We start from the raw sequence: 18109 nt of genomic DNA on the forward strand, positions 1-18109 counted from the left end.
TTGGAGCCACTGACTCCCAGCAGAAATGCACCCCACTGAAACCACATTTCTCTTCTCAGAGAAAAGCAAGACACAATTCTTCCCAAGAATATTTCTGAGTTTCACATTCTCAGAGAAAGAAAAAACAATTCTTATCTCATTTACAGCACCTATGTTTGTGCACAAATGGAATGCATTGTAGAAGATTGTTTACCTGAAGGGAATTGATAATTGGATTCTGGTGTGTTTTGATTCACTGACCACTTGAATCCAGGTGTGTGTGTGTCAGGACTGTTGGCTGACAGTCACGAGATGCTGTGCAGTGGAGTGCTTGGCAGATTCAGTTTAGATGTAATGAAATATAATGTAATATAGTATAGAATAATATAGTATAATAAAGTAATTAATTAGACTTCTGATAAGATGGAGACCTCCTCATCATTTCTCCCTTCATTGGGGTTTCCCTGCAAACCCTATACCCAGCCCTGTGGGGAGGGATGGATGGGCTGTGCTCACACCCACCTTCTCCCTGTTGCTGTGAGCAGTGAGGGACCTGTGGGCAGCCCCCCGCAGCGCTGTCCTGTAGTTGTAGAAGTTTCCAGTGGGGTCCATCTGGTGCTACATGCACAAAACAACATAGGTGGTTAGAAAATAGCCTGGGCCCTCTAAAGACAATTTTACACTCAGTTGTAGCAAACCATGAGCAGAGCAGAGCCTCCATCTTCAAAATGTACATTTCAAAATCCACATGCCTGCAGAGCCCCAAGGATGCAATGAGAGGTCTACAGCCCATGGCTGTTTGTACCTTTGATATTTCTACTGACAGCTTACTGAGCTTTTATGTGAAGAATGAGCACTGCACATTCTTTGTGTGCCAAATCCTGCAATTCTCAATGAAAAATATTGTGGGGTCTTCACTCAACCTCCAAGGTATAGATTGGGAGCTTTACATTCAGCATTGTGCCCATGGCCAAACAAAACATGCATCAGTAGAAGCACTGTGGTGTGCATATAGGTTCATACTTTGGGGTTATTTTAATTCCTTTTATTTATTTGAGTACTCTGAATTCCCTTTACATATCATCAGCTTTACACCCTCCTCACTACCCCTAGCATATTTCAGCTTACAATCAGGCTCTCTGCCTGTGAAATATGTCTCCATACATCCCTCCCCTGGATAACAATGTAAAATTCCCAAACAAAAATATCCTGACTATAATTAAAGCAGTGCATCAGGAATTTAATTTTTTTTTTTTACCTCCAGAATGAAAAATTTGGCTGTTTTCACTTTTGACCAAGTCTTCTTTAGCCTGGAAACTGGACTCATATTCATTCCAGCTATGAGTGAGAGAGAAAAAAACAGAGCCATTGATAAGAGCTGGGTTTGCTTTTTCAGCTGTGACAGCTGATGGAGGACCTGGTTAGAAGCTGTACTTACAAATGATTGCCATCAGTGAATTAAAATTCCCTATGTTAAAGCACTCTCGGGCAACGTCGATGAAGAATTCGATGACTTGTGCTCGCTGTTTCTTTTTTGCAGGCTGTAAATTAAAATAAATGAGTCTCTGTAATGAGCATATGCAGAATTGGAGGTCATCCTAAGCATTTGTTCCATGCATAGTGTGGCTTCATGCACAGCCTGGGCCATCTGCTTTCAGTCACTGGCCCTAATTCTGTTCCAGCAATCCAGGGGATGCTGGTGACTGGCAGCCTCTGAAATCAAAGCTTTCACTGCAGTGACACAGAAGAAATTCACAGCAATTCCCAGCCCCAGTGACTGTCTCAGTGCATGGGTTCATCAGCACAGACTTCCCCAAGGGCAGGATTTCACACCCCTGTACCAGCAGCATCTTTGTCTCAGAAAAAAGCTTGTTTCATTGTATTAATCCCTTTCCCCTCTCCTGTCCCTTTAGCAATAGGCCACACCAAGTGAAAGCATTTTAAATACACATTTTAATTCGACTGGAATCACCCTAACTTGTGATTCCAAAGATGATCTTCAAATGGCAATTCTTATGTGTCACAGGCTATCTAGGCTCTTTCAACTATTACTATTCCTCCTTTTCATTCCCTTTCCAAAGAGAAAAACATGAATTTGATTTTGATGGGACCAAGTTAAGCAAACTAAAACCACTACAAGTTAAGAAACAACAGCCACAGCCACACTAATGGGCAGCAGGACAGAGAGCTGTGCAGTGGGAATTCACACACACAGCAGATCTTTAGGATGACAGATAACAAATAGGGCTCTGCTAGAATCTTTGCTGGCAGAAATCTCACAGGATAACTCAAGGCATTTTTTCCCTCTCTTTTTCCCTGCAGGGTTCATTATTCCACACTGTGCTCCTACTACATCAAGAGAACAGTGCATTCCCCTGTGTGCCACCACCTCTGTTTTGCAATATGTTTGTCATTTATCAGGTCTCTTCTGCAAGTGCAACACTACTAAAACTTACCATCAGATGCTTAGCTGGGTCACAAGAAATAAATCCCCAGGATTGCTTATTAATATAAAATCTCAGAGTGGTACTTCAGGTATGTGGTAAAACGTGGCACATACTTGTAACTTACCATGCAAATTTCTGTTGCTACCAGGTAGCAGAGTCTATTGAACCATTTCACATAGGCCTCAAGGTTACTTGTCTTCTTCTGCTCACTGAAACAAGTCTGGGGGGAAAAAAGCACAGAAAATATAACTGTGTTCCAGTCAGTGACCTGATCACTAAGATAAATACTGCACAAAGGTAATTAGTGGCCACATCTCTCTCTTGTTCATGGTAGACAGTGCATTTAAGGGTCCCTTTTAAAAATCCCGTGTGTGTCACACTGTACAATTCACTCTGGTGTCCAGAAAACAGCCCCATTTTGCCTGCAGCAAGTGTTCACCGAGAGCCTGCACTGGCCCTTGTTCACTGGGATACAAACAGCTGAGGCATTGCAGGATTCTGACATCAACAAGGACGTGCAGACAAAATAAGACAGGCACAGTCTTCCACAGCAAGCTCTGTTTGTGACTTTGATTCCAGGATTTCCTCCACCTCAGTAAATAAAATCCCCCACAGCCCTTTTCTGCAGGGGAGGGATCAGAATTTAGTGAAGTGTACAACAGATAAACAAGAGAAAACACAGTTCTCGTTGATTTTTTATGAAAAAAACCCCACTGTTTTCCTTAGTGAGTTTTCAGAGAAACAGGTTCTTAGCAACCAGCTCTGCCTGGATGGCTGTGTTTGAACAGGTCACTCCCATGCCAGAGGCACTTCACTGATAACAGCCATTACAAGAAGCATATTTTTCACTTATTTATGTAAAACTTAACATAAATTCCCATAACTGATACAGGCTATGTGAGCAGATACTTGGCTGAATTTTTCCAGTTCCTTTGTCATCAACAGAAAATCTGACTTCAGAGGAGTGATAGGGCAGTTCACACAGTCTGAAAATGTTGCTTGGGATTGTAAGAATTCAAGTGCTTTGCCCAGTTTTAAACTCTTAGACAATCCATGGAGGACACTCTTAAGTTCAAGAGATTTGCCTGAACATTCAGGAACATCCACTAGAGGGTACCAGAGAATACTGATTTTGTTTTATTAGGACCATCATTTCCCAGAGGTACCATAAACACATGCCACTAAGAGGAAAATCATAGTGCATAAGCAAAGATCCAATAATGCCAATGGGATCACCCATATTATGTAAGGTAAATCAGTGACTAAGAACCCCTTTGGAAATGAGGTTTAATGTGATTCCCAAGGTAACTCAAAGAAAATATTCACCTGTGTTTCTGTATACAGATGTGTTTAGGAACAGAATCACAGGGCCATGCTATGGAGGAGCAAAGCCTACCAGGACTGAAATTCTGAGCCACTTTATGAATAGACTACAAACACAATAAAAGTGTATTTTTAAAGCATCTAAAAAGTAAATGTTAGCAAGCAGCATGTAAATATCAAAAACCCAAAGGAAACCCACATCAGCCCCAGTCTAACCATAACAGCTGCTTTTCATGTGCTCTGTTTCTTGTTTCCTATTACAGCAAAAAGTACACAAAGCCCAGGTTTTGTTCTGAAAATAGTATTTCCATCTCAGAACTGCTGTCCTGTGCTAGGGCGTAAGAGCCACAGCTAATAATGCAAAACTTGTGAAAAATGTGCAACGGTGAAGTGGAGACAGACTGCTTTTTAAAGGTTAAGCTTTATAAATGGCAGCAATATTTAGCACCTCCCAAGCATCTTCCATCTGCAGCTCAGAATGCTTGATAAACATTCATAAGTGAAGCCTTTTGAAGCCCTCACGCAAGAAAGATGTTTAATATGATCTCCAGCTGGAGGGAATTCAGACCTGAGCCAACTCCCTGTGTCTGACAGGGATGTTCTCCATGGGTCAGGGAATATGACTCCACATAAGGTTTGTGCTACTTTATCCCAAGATGTGTCCAGAGAAGGGCAGAGGAGCTGGGGAAGGGTATGGGGCACAAATCTCAGCAGCTGAGGGAGCTCAGCTTGGAGACAAAGAGGGGGAACCTTCTTGCTCTCCACGGAAGGAGGTTGTAGGGCTGGTCTCTCCTCCCAAGTAACAAGCAGCAGGACTAAAGGAAATGCCCTCAAGTTGTGCCAGAAGAGGTTTAGATTAGATATTAGAAGAAATTTCTTCATTGAAAGGGTGGTGGGCATTGGAAGAGGCTGCCCAGGAAAGTGGTGGAATCATCATCCCTGGAGGTGGTCAAAAAATGTATGGATGTGGCACCTGGGGACATGGTATGGCGGTGGCCTTGGCAGTGCTGGGTTAAGGGTTGGAGTCAATGATCTTGGAGGTCTTTTTCAACCTAAACTATTTTGTGATTCTGTGTGCAATGCTCACAGAAGCTTTGCTAAATCAACCACATAAAGCATGTAGAAAAGCTCCAGACTGCCCCCACTGTGATCAGCCTTGCTGACCTGAAGCCCAGGTGGCTGAAATCTCACTCTGGCTGGTTTGGTACTTGTGTTTCTGACACACATTTTCTGCCTTTGAGCTCCTTTCTAAGGAATGTGATCAATGCCCAGAATGCCTGGAACTCCATCTCTGCCTATTTCCCTCATGCTGAAACAAACTGCAGAATCTCCACAAGTCCAAGACAAGAAGGAAAGGGCCCAATGTTGCACGTTTCATCCATCCATCCATCCATCCATCCATCCATCCATCCATCCATCCATCCATCCATCCATCCATCCATCCATCCATCCATATTTACACCATTACAAGCTATTTTGGTGCTCTTTGTGCAGGACTACAAACACTACAGGTCTTCCTGATACCTTTGAGGGTCCAATGAGGAAATTCAGCCATTGATGATCTCAGTGGGAATTTTCAGGGCAAGAATTTTCCACCCTTTCTTTTCAGACAGCATGTGAAATCTCTGACTCTCCCTCTCCAGCTTGGAAGCCTCTTTCCTTATTGAGGCACTCACTGAAATGTTACTTCAAACCTCAGTGGAATCAGTGAAAAGACTCCAAGTGGCTTTCACAGCCTTTGGATGAAGCCCTGATCAGGCACTCTGTTCCCTGTGGTGCTTTGGGTTATTGTGTAGAGAGAGAAGAGTTGGTTCATGACTCAGTGACTCATGGCTGTGGTGTCTGGGCACACACTGAGGCCATTACATCACACCCAGATCCTTCAGCCCTCCACCAGAGCAGCAGACATTCCCTGGCTGTGCACAGCCACAAGCATCTGTCCCACTCAAAGAGCCTGGGAGGAACAAGCCCGAAAGCACAGCAGGGTGGTGGCCAGTGTGTCAGCAGTGACCTGCCAGTGTCAGCTCTGCCAGCAGGTTCCCATCCTGGCCATGGCAACACCAGTGGCCTGGCCCATGTCAGACTGTGTCCCTGCTCTTGGGGACCTTGTCACAACTGCACAAACTGTGGTCACAGGAGACACTTTGTGTGTGGAGAAACCAAACCATACCTTGGTGCCATCCAGAGGGTCCTTATGGACAAATGCCTGCACAAACTCCTCAGGTCCAATGTGACTCAGTCTTTCCTGTTGAGGGTAGGGGAGTGGGAAGAGAGAGGGAAAAATAAGAAAGCACCCCAGAATATCTTCTGTTTCTCTTGATAAAACAGCATCATTTTCTGTCAGCTCTGAGTGGTACACAGCCAACTAACTGGACATTAAAATTCATAACAACAATTAGAACTATGTCAGCAGAAAGATGAAAATCAGAATAAATACTGACAAGCCACAGTAAGAGTCCCCTCTACTGTGCTGGATGCACAGGGAGCCAGTAGACATCAGTTCTGTTTGGTGCTCCCTCAGACCTGCTGTGGTCCAGCATCACTCAAAAGCCAAATTGTTCCCCAGCTGTTCCAATGGCAGAAAATGCTGTTATCTGGAGTCCACAGCATCCCACTGCACCCCACAGCATCCCACTGCACCCCACAGCATCCCACTGCTCAGAGCCCACCCAGGCCTCTGCCCTGGCTCCTGGCACTGACCCTCAGGTGATGGCTCTGGGTCACTGGGGAAGGAAGGCACTGAGGATGACATTAAAGGCTTTGCTTACACTGGAGAGTGTCCCAGGCACTAAGCAAAAGAATAAATAAAGTATCCAAATCTCTCTCAGTAAAAGAGAGGCCACCTCCAGCAGCTCCTGAAAAAATGTGGCAGCTCCAACAACACAATAACCTTCCTGCTAAGCTTTCCACTCTCCTTAAATGTGTTTATTAGAAAAATAAATATTCTCGGTAGGTTGTAGGCCACAAAAGTGTTTCAGAGGAGTTATTTTGGAATTCTTACTTATTTTGGAATCCAAACTTAGAATACTCAAGCAACAATAAAATTAATGGTAATTCTGGTCAAGGAAAAATTTTATGTCTAGCCCTATGCTTTCTCTCTGGGCCTCTCACCCAAATACTGATAACTGTAAAGGGCTCTTCCTAATCAATAACTGTTTTAAATAAGTATCAAATAATTCTTACTAACAAAGAAGCATCAGACAGTTTCAGTGCAGAACACTTCATATATCAGACATAGCAATGAAAAAGAAAGTAGAGAGAATTGATTACAGTAAAGTGGAATTAAAATATCTAGCTGCATCTGTTTTAAAAAGGCAGTGATGCCTCAGTTACAGGGAATTTCCCCTTGGAAGACAGCTGCACTGTGGAAGAGGAAAAAACAAAAAGCAAGGAAAAACTCCATGCAAAAGGACTTCTGCTTTCTGGTTTAAGCTATATAAAGGAAAGAGAGCCAAAGCTGCATGTTCTGAAAAATATCCATTCCACTTCTTGACAAACAGAATATAAACTATCTTCAGAAATCTGAATTTCTGATTTCCTACTACTCACTCCAATCCTCAGTGCATTTCATGTTTTGTTTTTCCACCCTTCCCCTGCAGGATGAGCAGAGGGAAGGAGGACGGGCAGCAGGGCACCAGAGCAAGGAGAGGTCTGCAGATGGCAGCAACGTTTTATGTCCTCTGTGCACATCCAGGAGCTCTGCGGGGAGCACCTGACCCTGGCAGAAGGGTGTGCAGCACAACCAAGGCTCCAGCACTGCAATTTTTCTCACAAGAGCCTGTTTGGGAGCAGACTGCAGCACAGGGGGAACAGCAGGAATTTGTGGGAGTGGTGTCTGCACACCCTTGCATGTCCATGCACAAAATCCCAAAGGGAAGAATGAAAGGCACATCAGACAACACACAGCTTTGTGTATCTGCAGAAATGGATGCGAACTGCTAAAATTTCTTCCAAATTTATAAAAGGCTTAATGACCAGCCTTTTATAAAGGTCATTTATAAATGACCAGCCATTTATAAATGGTCATTTATAAATTACCATTTCAATAGCACCTGCAGAGTTTTTGAGGCTCTGAGCACCTTATAAAAGTGACATTCCTGGGACTTGACTTTGCTAGGATAGGATTCTCATTTCACAAATAAGCAAGCTGAAGCACAGTGACCTGCTCCAAGCTGCAGAGGGACACTGATATATAATTTTCTTCCCAAGCATCTCTTAACCTGTCAAACCCTGCCTCCTGCTGCAGTGCTGATACAGCATGGGATATGCTGCAGCAGTGCAGACATTTTTTGGTTATGTCTGGAATACTTAGCAGCTGATGGCTTAAAATAACAGCTCTGGCTGCAGAAGTTGGGAAACATTCCCACTTACCAGCTCCACATGTGTCAGCTGCTGAGCCAGGGTGTAAGGGTCACTGCAGACACTCAGGATTTCTCTCTGAATTGATGGAGGTTTAGTTTTAAAGGCAACCAGCTTATCAGAGACAGCAGTACTGATCTTGACAATCCCTTCTTGCCCATGGCTGAGGGTTGCAAGCTTCTGATTCAGGGCTTGCAAAAGCTGATTCATCTTTTTCCAGTAAGCCTGGAGAGACAGGGAGAGAAACATAAGCCACCCAGAAAACTTGACATAGGAGTGGGTTTTTGTGCTGAATTTTCCTTTCTGCAAAATACTCCTAAGGCAGCAACAGGTTACCATTTTATTTCCAACAAGCCTATTTCAGAATAACCAGTTGGCTTAATTACAATTCTGTGCTCTGGACACAGAGACTGCAGTCAAGAGGAGAGGCAGGCAGGACTGGTGGGTTGGGCTGGCACTGAAACTCCAGATTGATGCCAACATCAGGCTCAAAGGAGAGGCAAAGCTACCACATGAGTTACTGCAGCTTTCTGGAGCACAGCAGCTTTTGGTGCCTATCTTTTATGTCAGCTGCATTTTGGCTGAGAACTCTACCTGTTAATGCTGCTTTGTCACCTCTTATTTATTAGGAATAAGAAATGTTTCTAATGCTATTTTCTCCATCCTTTTGACCTGAATGCAGAAGAAGCTTGCATCTGCTTGCTACCCAGCTGGAGTGGCTGGAGCATTGTGTAGCTTTGATTATTTAATATCCAAATGTTAATTGCTACTGAAGGAAGCTCATATTGTATTCCAAGCACAGCCATGCTCAGTAGGCTCATCATTACCAACCTGCCCAGGTTGCTCTCAGAGCTGGAGCAACTCTTTACAGACAATGAGTGGAGTCTCTGGCCATGGAGGATGGGCAGAAGGAAATTACTTCAACTGCTCATGACTGACAGATGCAGACATCACAAAACTGAGATAACAGAACTGTTGGGTGGGTTTAAGGGTAAGGTTAACTGGAAATGTCCTTGGCTAGACTGTGCCTCACCACAAAGAACAGCACACACCTGTTGTGTCCCTGTGTCCTGTGTCCCAAGCTGGATGCAGCTCAAGTGAGCCTTTGGGAAGTCATCCCATGGTTAGATCCAGCCCTTGTGGTCAGTTTTGTAGGCTGTAGATAGTGTTCAGTGTCAGGCATTGACAGCATTCACATTTTAAGGGTTTCACATTTCAAGGAACCAGAAACCAGAGTCAGTGCTCTTCTCAGCTGCACAGAATCCAATCTGCACCTTGGAGATAGCACCTCCTCCTACTTCACAGTGAAGAATAACTTCTCACATCTACTCTGTCTTCATGACAGGGTAGGAAAGGCTGGAGACCTTTAGAACATCCAAAGTGCTTCAACTTCTGCCAGACTTCATAACTTTGGTGCAGCTTTTTTAACAAAAGGTTTCACACTGCTCTCTTGGACTCACATTGCTCTCCTTTCACTTAAGGAAGATGCTCCCTTGAGCTGGGCTAGAACATGCACCAGATGAGCAGAATAAGTCAGGCTCTCTTTTGTAAAACAGCTGCTAAGTCTGAAATGAAGCAAATACCCAGAAGGCAGGAGCGACAATGACAACACACAATGTGTTTGGAATCAAATCTCAAAGGTGAAGTAAAAATTGACTGAGGAAAACCCCACTCCTTCAGGTTTTATCTGTTACTGATGTATATTAGCTCCAAGAAAGGCCTTCTTCATGTAAATCCTCATGTCAACAGATGGTCACACTTTTGATTAACAAAGATTGTTCTGGACCCAAACTACTGACCACCACCTAAATATTTCTCTGTTTCACATCCAGGTGTGTTTGCAAATCTCTACACAGCTTTTTAAGCTCTGTGAACACAGTGGGATTTTTTACTGAAAACTCAAATATCTGACATTTCTAGCATTTTGTGAACTTATTTTGTAAATGGGAAACTCAGTTTTTTGAGAGTGGGGGACAGCACTGAAAGCCAAACCTTCTAATGAATAAAAAACATCTGGCTAAAAGACTTGGCTGGAAACACAGCTCCTCTTTCTAAAAGGAGTTTGGTTGAAAAATCTTGGACCAGCCACGTCTAAGCAGTATCAAATTCTTCATAGTTTGGACAAAAAGCTGCATAAAATTGCTTGAAAGACATGCATATTAGCAAGTCTTTCAATAAATCTTTATCAAGAGATCTAGTTTCACCTCATTTCGTGGGGAATATGGCACAAAAAAATAGATACAGACAACAGTAAAGAAAGACTCAGGTAAGCCAACCACATAATAAAGAATGAAAAAAAAAAAGAGACACATTGAAAGGACACAAACAATTACACAGAAATCAGAGCTCTTGAAGAGACTCACTGGAAATCAGTTGGGTGCACCCTTGCTTAGAAAGCTTTTCTGTGCATAGTGAGAGAGAAATTAAAAAAAAATTTTTAAAAATCCTGCTTTTGCCTTTCTAAAAGCCTTTCCTGCCTTCTTTAAACCACATCCACTAACTGAAAACAACATTGTTCATTACCTTCAACGTGCTGGTAATTATCTTGCCACAAAGTGACCCCCCACTGTACAGGAGTTGCATGCTGGACTTATCAACCAATTTCACTTCCCTGCCACATTAACAGTCAAAAGAAGCACACTACTGTTTAATATTTAAAGAAAATGTTTCGTTCTTAACTAGGAAAGTTCCTCTGAAGACAGCAGGCCTCAGCAGGTGGCTTAGGAGCTCAAATTTTAATTAAAATTTCTAACTCTAAATGCAAATCACAGCACTTACTAAGAAATGCTTCTCAGCATGGACACCTTTATAAGCACATCACAGCCTTCAGAAAGTGGACTCTACAAAGAACAGGAGCAGACACTGCAGGGGAAAATCCTGCACTGACCTACATGGACTGGATGACATCACAAATCTTTCAGTCTTTAACTTCTGTGGTTCACAATAGGAGCAAGTTCCTTCCAAAAAAACTTATGGTCACCATCACTGTTCTGTGCTGTCCCTTAAAGGAAATTTGCATTTGGAGGATATGAGCTGTTTCTTAAATTAATTATTGATCTTGCTCAGGCATAATCACTTGCAATTACAGTGCCTAGTAATATCTGAAAAACAGTGATTTGAAACTAATGTAGTCTGAGGCCCCCCAGGGCACCCCCAAGGATTTGTACCAGCTGTGCACGATCCAGAGCAAAGGTGGGCACTGCCTGCTCAGGTTAGGCAAATAAACCCCTGCTTTGCTTGCAGAAAGTTCATTTATAGCATTTGTGATTCTTCACCAGGGCAACTACTGCTGTTAAAGAGCACATGCTAAGTCCCTGCTCTCCACCCTTTGGTGGACACAAACTGTGGACATAGTTCTGGAGGGTCTGCATGGGTTTCCCTCACTCCCGATGCTGAAGGGCTGCAAAGCATCTTTTGCTGTGGCTGGCCAGGAGCAAGTCCATTGCCTCTTTTCCTTGAGGGAATTCTACTACTCTGGTTAATGGAACTACAGCCACTTTGGGTTTTTTTGTTTGGGTTTTTTTTTTGTTTTTTTTGTTTTTTTTTTTTTTTTTGTTTTGTTTTTGGTTTTTTTTGCCTTCACCTCCACTGTGTCTCACAGCTTCCCTGTCCTACCCCTTCTCTCCCAGCCCAGGCAGTCAATCCACGCCGGCCTAGAGCTCCCTGGAAGTGCCAGACATGCTGCCAGCCCAGTCCAAGAGCAGCTGTTTCCATTCATATTTCATGTGCATGGGAGAGCCCAATTTCATTTCTGCTGTGCTGCAGCCCTGCTAATTCCTTCTGTCCTCTCTCCCCTCTTCTCTCTCTCATCCTCATGGGTAAGTTCTTGTTGTTCTGCTGGACTGCACCCCTCTGTGGCCTGAAGCCAGGCCTTCATGTAGCCAGTGGAACTGAATTTTTCCACATCCCACAGTTAACCTAGCAGTAATTAGAGACTCTCAGTGTACTATTTGCTTATTATTTTCATGAACTTTGCGGTCTTTTTAATGTTTCTGAATTAATTTATGGGGTTCACCCACCTGAATTTGCCTCTCCCAGAGGCTTCATTCACTGTGGCCCACTGTGCCACACACAGAGCTCACATATTGAACCCAGGACCATACAGACCTCTAGCCTGAGTCTGTGCTCAGCAGGCCACACACTGCTGTCTGCTGCCACCTCCATGCTCCCAGACAAGCTACGTGTCACTAATATTAGTATTTTCTTGAAATATAAGAACTTGGATGCAGAGAAGCTGTGGATGCTCCACCCTTGGTAGTGTTCAAGGCCAGGCTGAACAGGCTTGAAGCAACCTGGTCTAGAGGAAGGTGTCCCTGCCCATGGCAGGGATGTGGAGCAAGATGGTCTTTAAGGTCCCTTCCAACCCAAAGCAGTCTGTCATTCTATGATTGGACCTTGGGAGATCGCAGCTCTGCTGCTGTTTGAATTGTCACCAGCACATTCAGTCTATGCTGTGCTTTTACATATTCCTTCTATAAAATGGGAATGCTGCTATCCTACAATTCCATGTGCAGGAGATAAATTCCAATGCTCACTGCTCCAGGTGCTCCAGGAGCACCTAAAGAGAGGTGTGGATTTCAGGGAAGATACTACAGATTATTGCAGAATAAAACTCTGGGAGTATCCAGGAAGAGGCATGGAACAGGTTGCAGAAAAAAGAGGAAAAGAAGGAACCAAGTGGGAAAATGAACTCAATGTTTCAGCAGAAGATCCCAAGTCAGGCATCCTCACCTCATCACATGGGGCTATCCTGTGAATCATGTCCTTGAGATGGCCAATCATCCGCTCCTCCTGGAAGTCATACGGGAATGTCTCTGTCCACTCTGTCAGCAACTGCAAGATTTTGGGTCCAAATTTCCTGATTCGAGCCTGAAATGCAAACCATTGAATGATGGACTGAAACATGTTTACTCATTAAAGCCTCTCACTGTGTGTGCCACTGGACGTGGGGCCAGGTTTTCAAAGAAGGCATTTGTGTTGCACCTGCAAAACTTGCACACATGCATTCAGAGTGTGGTGCACAAATATTACATTTTGGCATGCAAAATGTACCAGAACTCAGGTGCATGCACAACTGCCTGTTTTACATGCAGATTAAAGTATTCTGCACATGCAATTGGCCTGTTTATGGTTGGATGGACATTTTGTTGGTGCAACCTTGATACCTTTTTTAAAAACATCTGGCCTTCTTGGTGAGTTGAACCATTTGTTCTTCCCTTTTGAACTTACAACCCTTCTATATTTTCGTCCTTCTCTGAAAAACTGCACTGATTTCTTGACCATCAAAGAGGTTTTTTGCTCCTTTGCTTTCTGGCCTTATGAAAAAACTGCTTCATGACCAGTGGCAGATGCACAATGACTAAAAAGATGAACAGAACAGCAGCACTTCTGTAACTTTACCTGGGCTGCTGGTAATGTTGCTGTCTTCCCACATGAGCTCAAGGTCATGATGGGACAAGGACACTCACACAGCATACAGCTGATGCCCAGTTCTGGTGGAGAATTATCTGAGGATTGGGATGGGGCAAGGAGGGAAATGCAGGGAATGGCACAACTGGTGCATCAGTGTTGTCTCAAAAGACAGCCAGTGTGGCTGCTCCCAAAGCTTTCATCCTCTGTTATGTGAAAAGGAAATGGTGTTAAAAAACAAACTGCATTTTTATTTACAGAAAACACAGACTGAAACAAACAGCCTTCTTCTGCATCCCCACGTACTGCAGCTGAAGTGTACCCTGTAATCAGGAAAAATTATACTCTTAAGCTCCCTGGCTCTTTGTTTTTCAACCAAGGTGGTCAAAATGCATATTTCAGCTTTCCACCAACAACAGGTTTCAATGAACCACATCTCTAAAAATAACTGCTGTCAGCTAGCATTAAGCTCAGGCTCAAAGACCAGCAGGTGGCTGCTGAAGGGAAAGCTTTATTGGAAACTACAAAGGTCTGGGGAGACATTTGCTTCAGCTGTGTAAACTGCATTATGAATTGATGGAGAGGACTTCGTGTAAGTCACAGGACATAGGATGGGAAGTTGTGTGTGTACAAAGTTTCAAAATCAGCCCCACTTTCAGGAGCACAAAATCAGCTGTGTCCTACCAGCCCTATATTGCTACAACACCCAGATGAACTTCAGGCAGATAAGTCTTCATAATAAGACATTGTTTTTAATTTCTTATAAGTTTAATGAGCAGCAAAACTTTGCAATGCTCACATTTAATCTTCCTAAACTTGTATCTGTCATAGAATTGGAGAACAGAACCTCACACCTTAGAAAACTTGTATTGCATGGTTCACCCCATACAGATATTTCTATTAACTCTGACTGTATGGGTAACCCAAGTCTGGGATTGCTGAGCATTCTGGAGAATGGCTCTGCACAGTGAAGGCAGAGCTCCTGTTGCCCATGGAACCAGCTGCCTATCCAAAACCAAGCACAGATGTTGGTGACTCAGTATTTGATGCCAAACTCACAGTTTCAAAGCTGGAAAGCCTGATCCTGAAAACCATTTCAGAATTTCTGGAAATTTCCAACAAATGCGTGTTCTGTCCCTCTCCACTGCTCTGAAGGTGCATCTCCTGCTCCAGACAACACACCAACCAAGTGTTCACCAATGCAGCAAGGAGAGATTGGGCAGAAGCCAGCACTGAGCAGCATCCAGTGGTACCCAACACCTCTGCACTGTCTGTGGCACTGCCAGAGGATGCACATGTGCTCCCATACACTGTACCAGGCTGCACAGTCCCTGGGGCAAAGTGGGGAGAGTGCTGAGGCAGGAACAGCTTGGATTTTCTCATTCTGTTCCCCTGTGAGGGCCCCAGAGCTGCTCCTGCCCATTCCTGGTGCCCCATTGGTGCTCCGAGGGCACAGGGCAGGAGGGTGGTGGGCACCTGTCCCCTGTTACATGGTGCTCAAAGTGACAGGGAAGGCCAAGGGGAAATATCACTGTACCAGGAGCAAGAAAGAAAAGGGGCAGAGACAGTAAGTAAAAATGGGAGAGAGTGGTGTGTGGACATCTGCACTGGACAGTGTGTGAGGGTTTTGTCCTACCTCCTTGCATCCTGCAGGCTTCCCCAGAGCCTTAAAGGAGTTAAGAAGGAAAGTCACCTGGGAAGACTGAGACAGGGGGAAAGGGAAAATTAGAAGATGATTTGAAGTGACTACTGCCTGAAGCATTGCTCTCAGCCATGGATACCAGGATGCCTCAATGGCAGGATCTCAGTGCAAATCCTTTATGAGAAAGATTCATTCAATCTAAAGAGAGGCAAGGGACCAGAGCAGAGCCCCAGAATCCTCTCCCCATTGACAACACCTCACATTTCTCTGCTGTAAGCATAAACTAACCTTGTCCAGCACGGGGTCATCCAGGCGCTGCTGCTCGATGCACTTGTGACAAACCCGGGACAAAAGCTCATGGGGTTCAATGAAGAGTCTGGAACTCAGCAGGAATGTAAAGATGTAGGCTTTCTGCAGGAGAAGGACAAGTAGACCTACTGTAAGCAGCCACACAGTGGGTAATATTGACTGTAAAAGTCTGAACTTGACAGCTTTTTCATTTCTACCTGGCAAGACTTTATGAACTAAAAGACAACTATTCCTGTCCCTGGAACTGGTTACACTGGGCACAGGAGCAGCAGCATCTCCTTCCTACACAGCATCCACTTCCAGCCCTTGGTTGCCTAAACCCTGGGCAAACATCCAGTGAAGAGAACAAGCAGGAGCAAGCCCAGGCACAGGAGACAGCCCAGCCAGGGTGCTGGAGACAGTACAGCTAAATGGGCAGGAATCTCTGTGCTGTACTGGGTTGGGAGCTGCAGACACCCCCACATCAGCCACATCTTGCTATTGCCCTGCAGATATCACCCAGCCTATTTTCAGCAATATTTCATTTATTCTATTAACTCCCCAAATTTCATTTCTATCAGCCAAGTCATATCATATGCAGTTCCACATCTGTGAAGCTGTGCGAAGCCGGTCTGCTGGATAAATCCTTGGATTATTCAAATTATTCCAGCAGTGAATTTAAAAGACATGCATGAAGTCTCAGTTGTTGCATCCTGACCCCTCCTTGCATCCTTGCACCTGAATTATCTCCTTTCCCCCAGCCCCAGCCATGCTCCCAAGCAGCAGGTATAATATTACATATCATGCATTGCCTAATGAAAATCTCACAGCCTGATCTGCCCATTACCTATTTTTATTGCCTTTCTGTTCCTTTTTTTTTTTTTTTTTAATTGAGATGCTTATTTATTACTTATTTTTAGCTGATCAGAAACTGAGCTCCGGGTAATTTAAAACACACTGCCTGCTCTGCATTGATAACTTTCCCAGTCTCCTCAAGTACCCAGAAGTCAATGTTACTCTGTGCTTTGAAATACAAGCCATGGAGATATATTAGCACTTAAAAGTCTTCCAGTCAAACTCTGTCTGAATTCCACTGAGGATGTCTGAATTCCACTGAAAATCCAGTGAAGTCAATAGCTTGCAGGACCATAAACCTGCTTCCAGTTTAGATCCTCACACTCTTGGTGAGGAAACACTTAATTTCTACTGATGGAGCAACGATTAGGATCTGGATTATGCTGTCCAGTGACTGCAAAGCTGTGAATACAATACAGGTAAATTACAAACCCACCAGAAGAAGCATCTCTGTCATCACCAAGGGAATGCTCTGTACATACAGGCAAACCTGGTGACTTCAGCAGCCACTGAAACTCAGCTAATTTAATGCCAGTTCAGACTGGGGAGCTTTTTGCTTCAGTTTTTCTCTAAACCTCTCTGGGAAGCGCTGCTATTTTTGAAAAGCTCCAACTGCTACATCACTAATTCATCACCATGACAGCTCCCCCCAATCCTGTTCTCTTATTTAAAGGCAGTATCATCTTTGGGATCTGCTTCTTCATGGGAACAATTACAGAGCAGTGAAACAGCATGTAAAGCAATGCATCAATTTACCAAGCTTTAATTGTATGCTGCTTTTAAATGAGCCCTCTTAATTCAAAATTTAACACATTTGCACTTTTGCATAAAGTGCTGCCCCAATTCATCAAAATTAAACCATTTATTATAATGTGAATTGCTTACTTCAGGGTAGTAATCAGTGGTAGGTATCAGATGCTGGATTAGAGCATCCAGAGATGCTGAGGTAAGGTTTCCATCCTGGAAGATCAGTCCTCCTTGTTCACCTTCTTTTGAAGTATGTAGATGAGGGCTGAAGCCACATGGGGTAAACATACTGGTAGAACTCAGTGTTTGGGGCATGCCTTCCTGCAAGAGAGACAGGGACAAAATCCATCAGATCCACAGCCACATCTGTCTTCTGGCTGATTTGAACAGCACAGCCACCAATGAGAGCTCCCTGTGCACAAAATTAACACGATCCCTTCTTGATAACCTCCACGTCTCTCTCATTGCTGGCACTGGCAGATGCATGGGCAGAACACAGAAAATGGAACATTTTGATTTATGCTTTTGGGCCAGAAAGTGGTGGCAGCTACTTTGGGCTCCCCCCAGTCAAGGGTGGCTGTGAGGATTCCCTTTTCACTGATCTCTGGGCAGGCCCACACAGGAGAGGGGAGATACTTGGGACAGACCTCAGCAGTTCCTGAACAGGATGAAGCAGTTTGTTTGAACCTCTGCCCCCCTGAGAACAAGGCAGGGAGAATTTAGGGTGTGAGGGAGAGAAAAGGGGTGCCACACAGAGCTTGCTTGGGATTGGAGCCCTGTGGCTCCCATGGGACAGCAGAGGTGTCAGAGTGAGTGAGGAGACGGGAGCAGGAGTCAGCTGGGGCAGGATGGGACAGTGAAGGGAGTTGAAGGAAACAGAGAATGTGGGAGCTGATGAGGAGATTAAATAGCAAGGAAAAGAGAAATGAGGAAGAGTGAGAAGGCAGACACTTGAGCTATATTTGGAGCCCAAAGTTAGTCAGTCCTAGATCTATACTTAGGTACTAAATAAATGTTTCAAAGAAGTCCTGAGCACTCATCGCTTTCACTGGAGCTGCTC

The 18109-nt window shown here is 44.2% G+C and overlaps 1 protein-coding gene across 1 annotated transcript in view; it reads right to left on the reverse strand.

The window, feature by feature from the left end:
* The window catches only part of RASGEF1C (RasGEF domain family member 1C), a 32088-nt gene extending 14724 nt beyond the window's left edge, over positions 1–17364 (reverse strand). The window contains exons 1-9 of the mRNA XM_058815322.1: positions 17188–17364; positions 15448–15570; positions 12840–12977; positions 8121–8333; positions 5920–5994; positions 2551–2646; positions 1418–1520; positions 1238–1317; positions 502–597 (exon numbers count right to left, since the gene is read on the reverse strand). Of these exons, the coding sequence (XP_058671305.1) occupies positions 502–597; positions 1238–1317; positions 1418–1520; positions 2551–2646; positions 5920–5994; positions 8121–8333; positions 12840–12977; positions 15448–15570; positions 17188–17364 (1101 nt within the window). The remainder of the gene's footprint in view (positions 1–501; positions 598–1237; positions 1318–1417; positions 1521–2550; positions 2647–5919; positions 5995–8120; positions 8334–12839; positions 12978–15447; positions 15571–17187) is intronic.
* Positions 17365–18109: the final 745 nt, after the last annotated feature.

Source organism: Ammospiza caudacuta, chromosome 16 (genome assembly GCF_027887145.1).
Source record: "Ammospiza caudacuta isolate bAmmCau1 chromosome 16, bAmmCau1.pri, whole genome shotgun sequence".
NCBI classification, from domain to species: Eukaryota; Metazoa; Chordata; class Aves; order Passeriformes; family Passerellidae; genus Ammospiza; species Ammospiza caudacuta.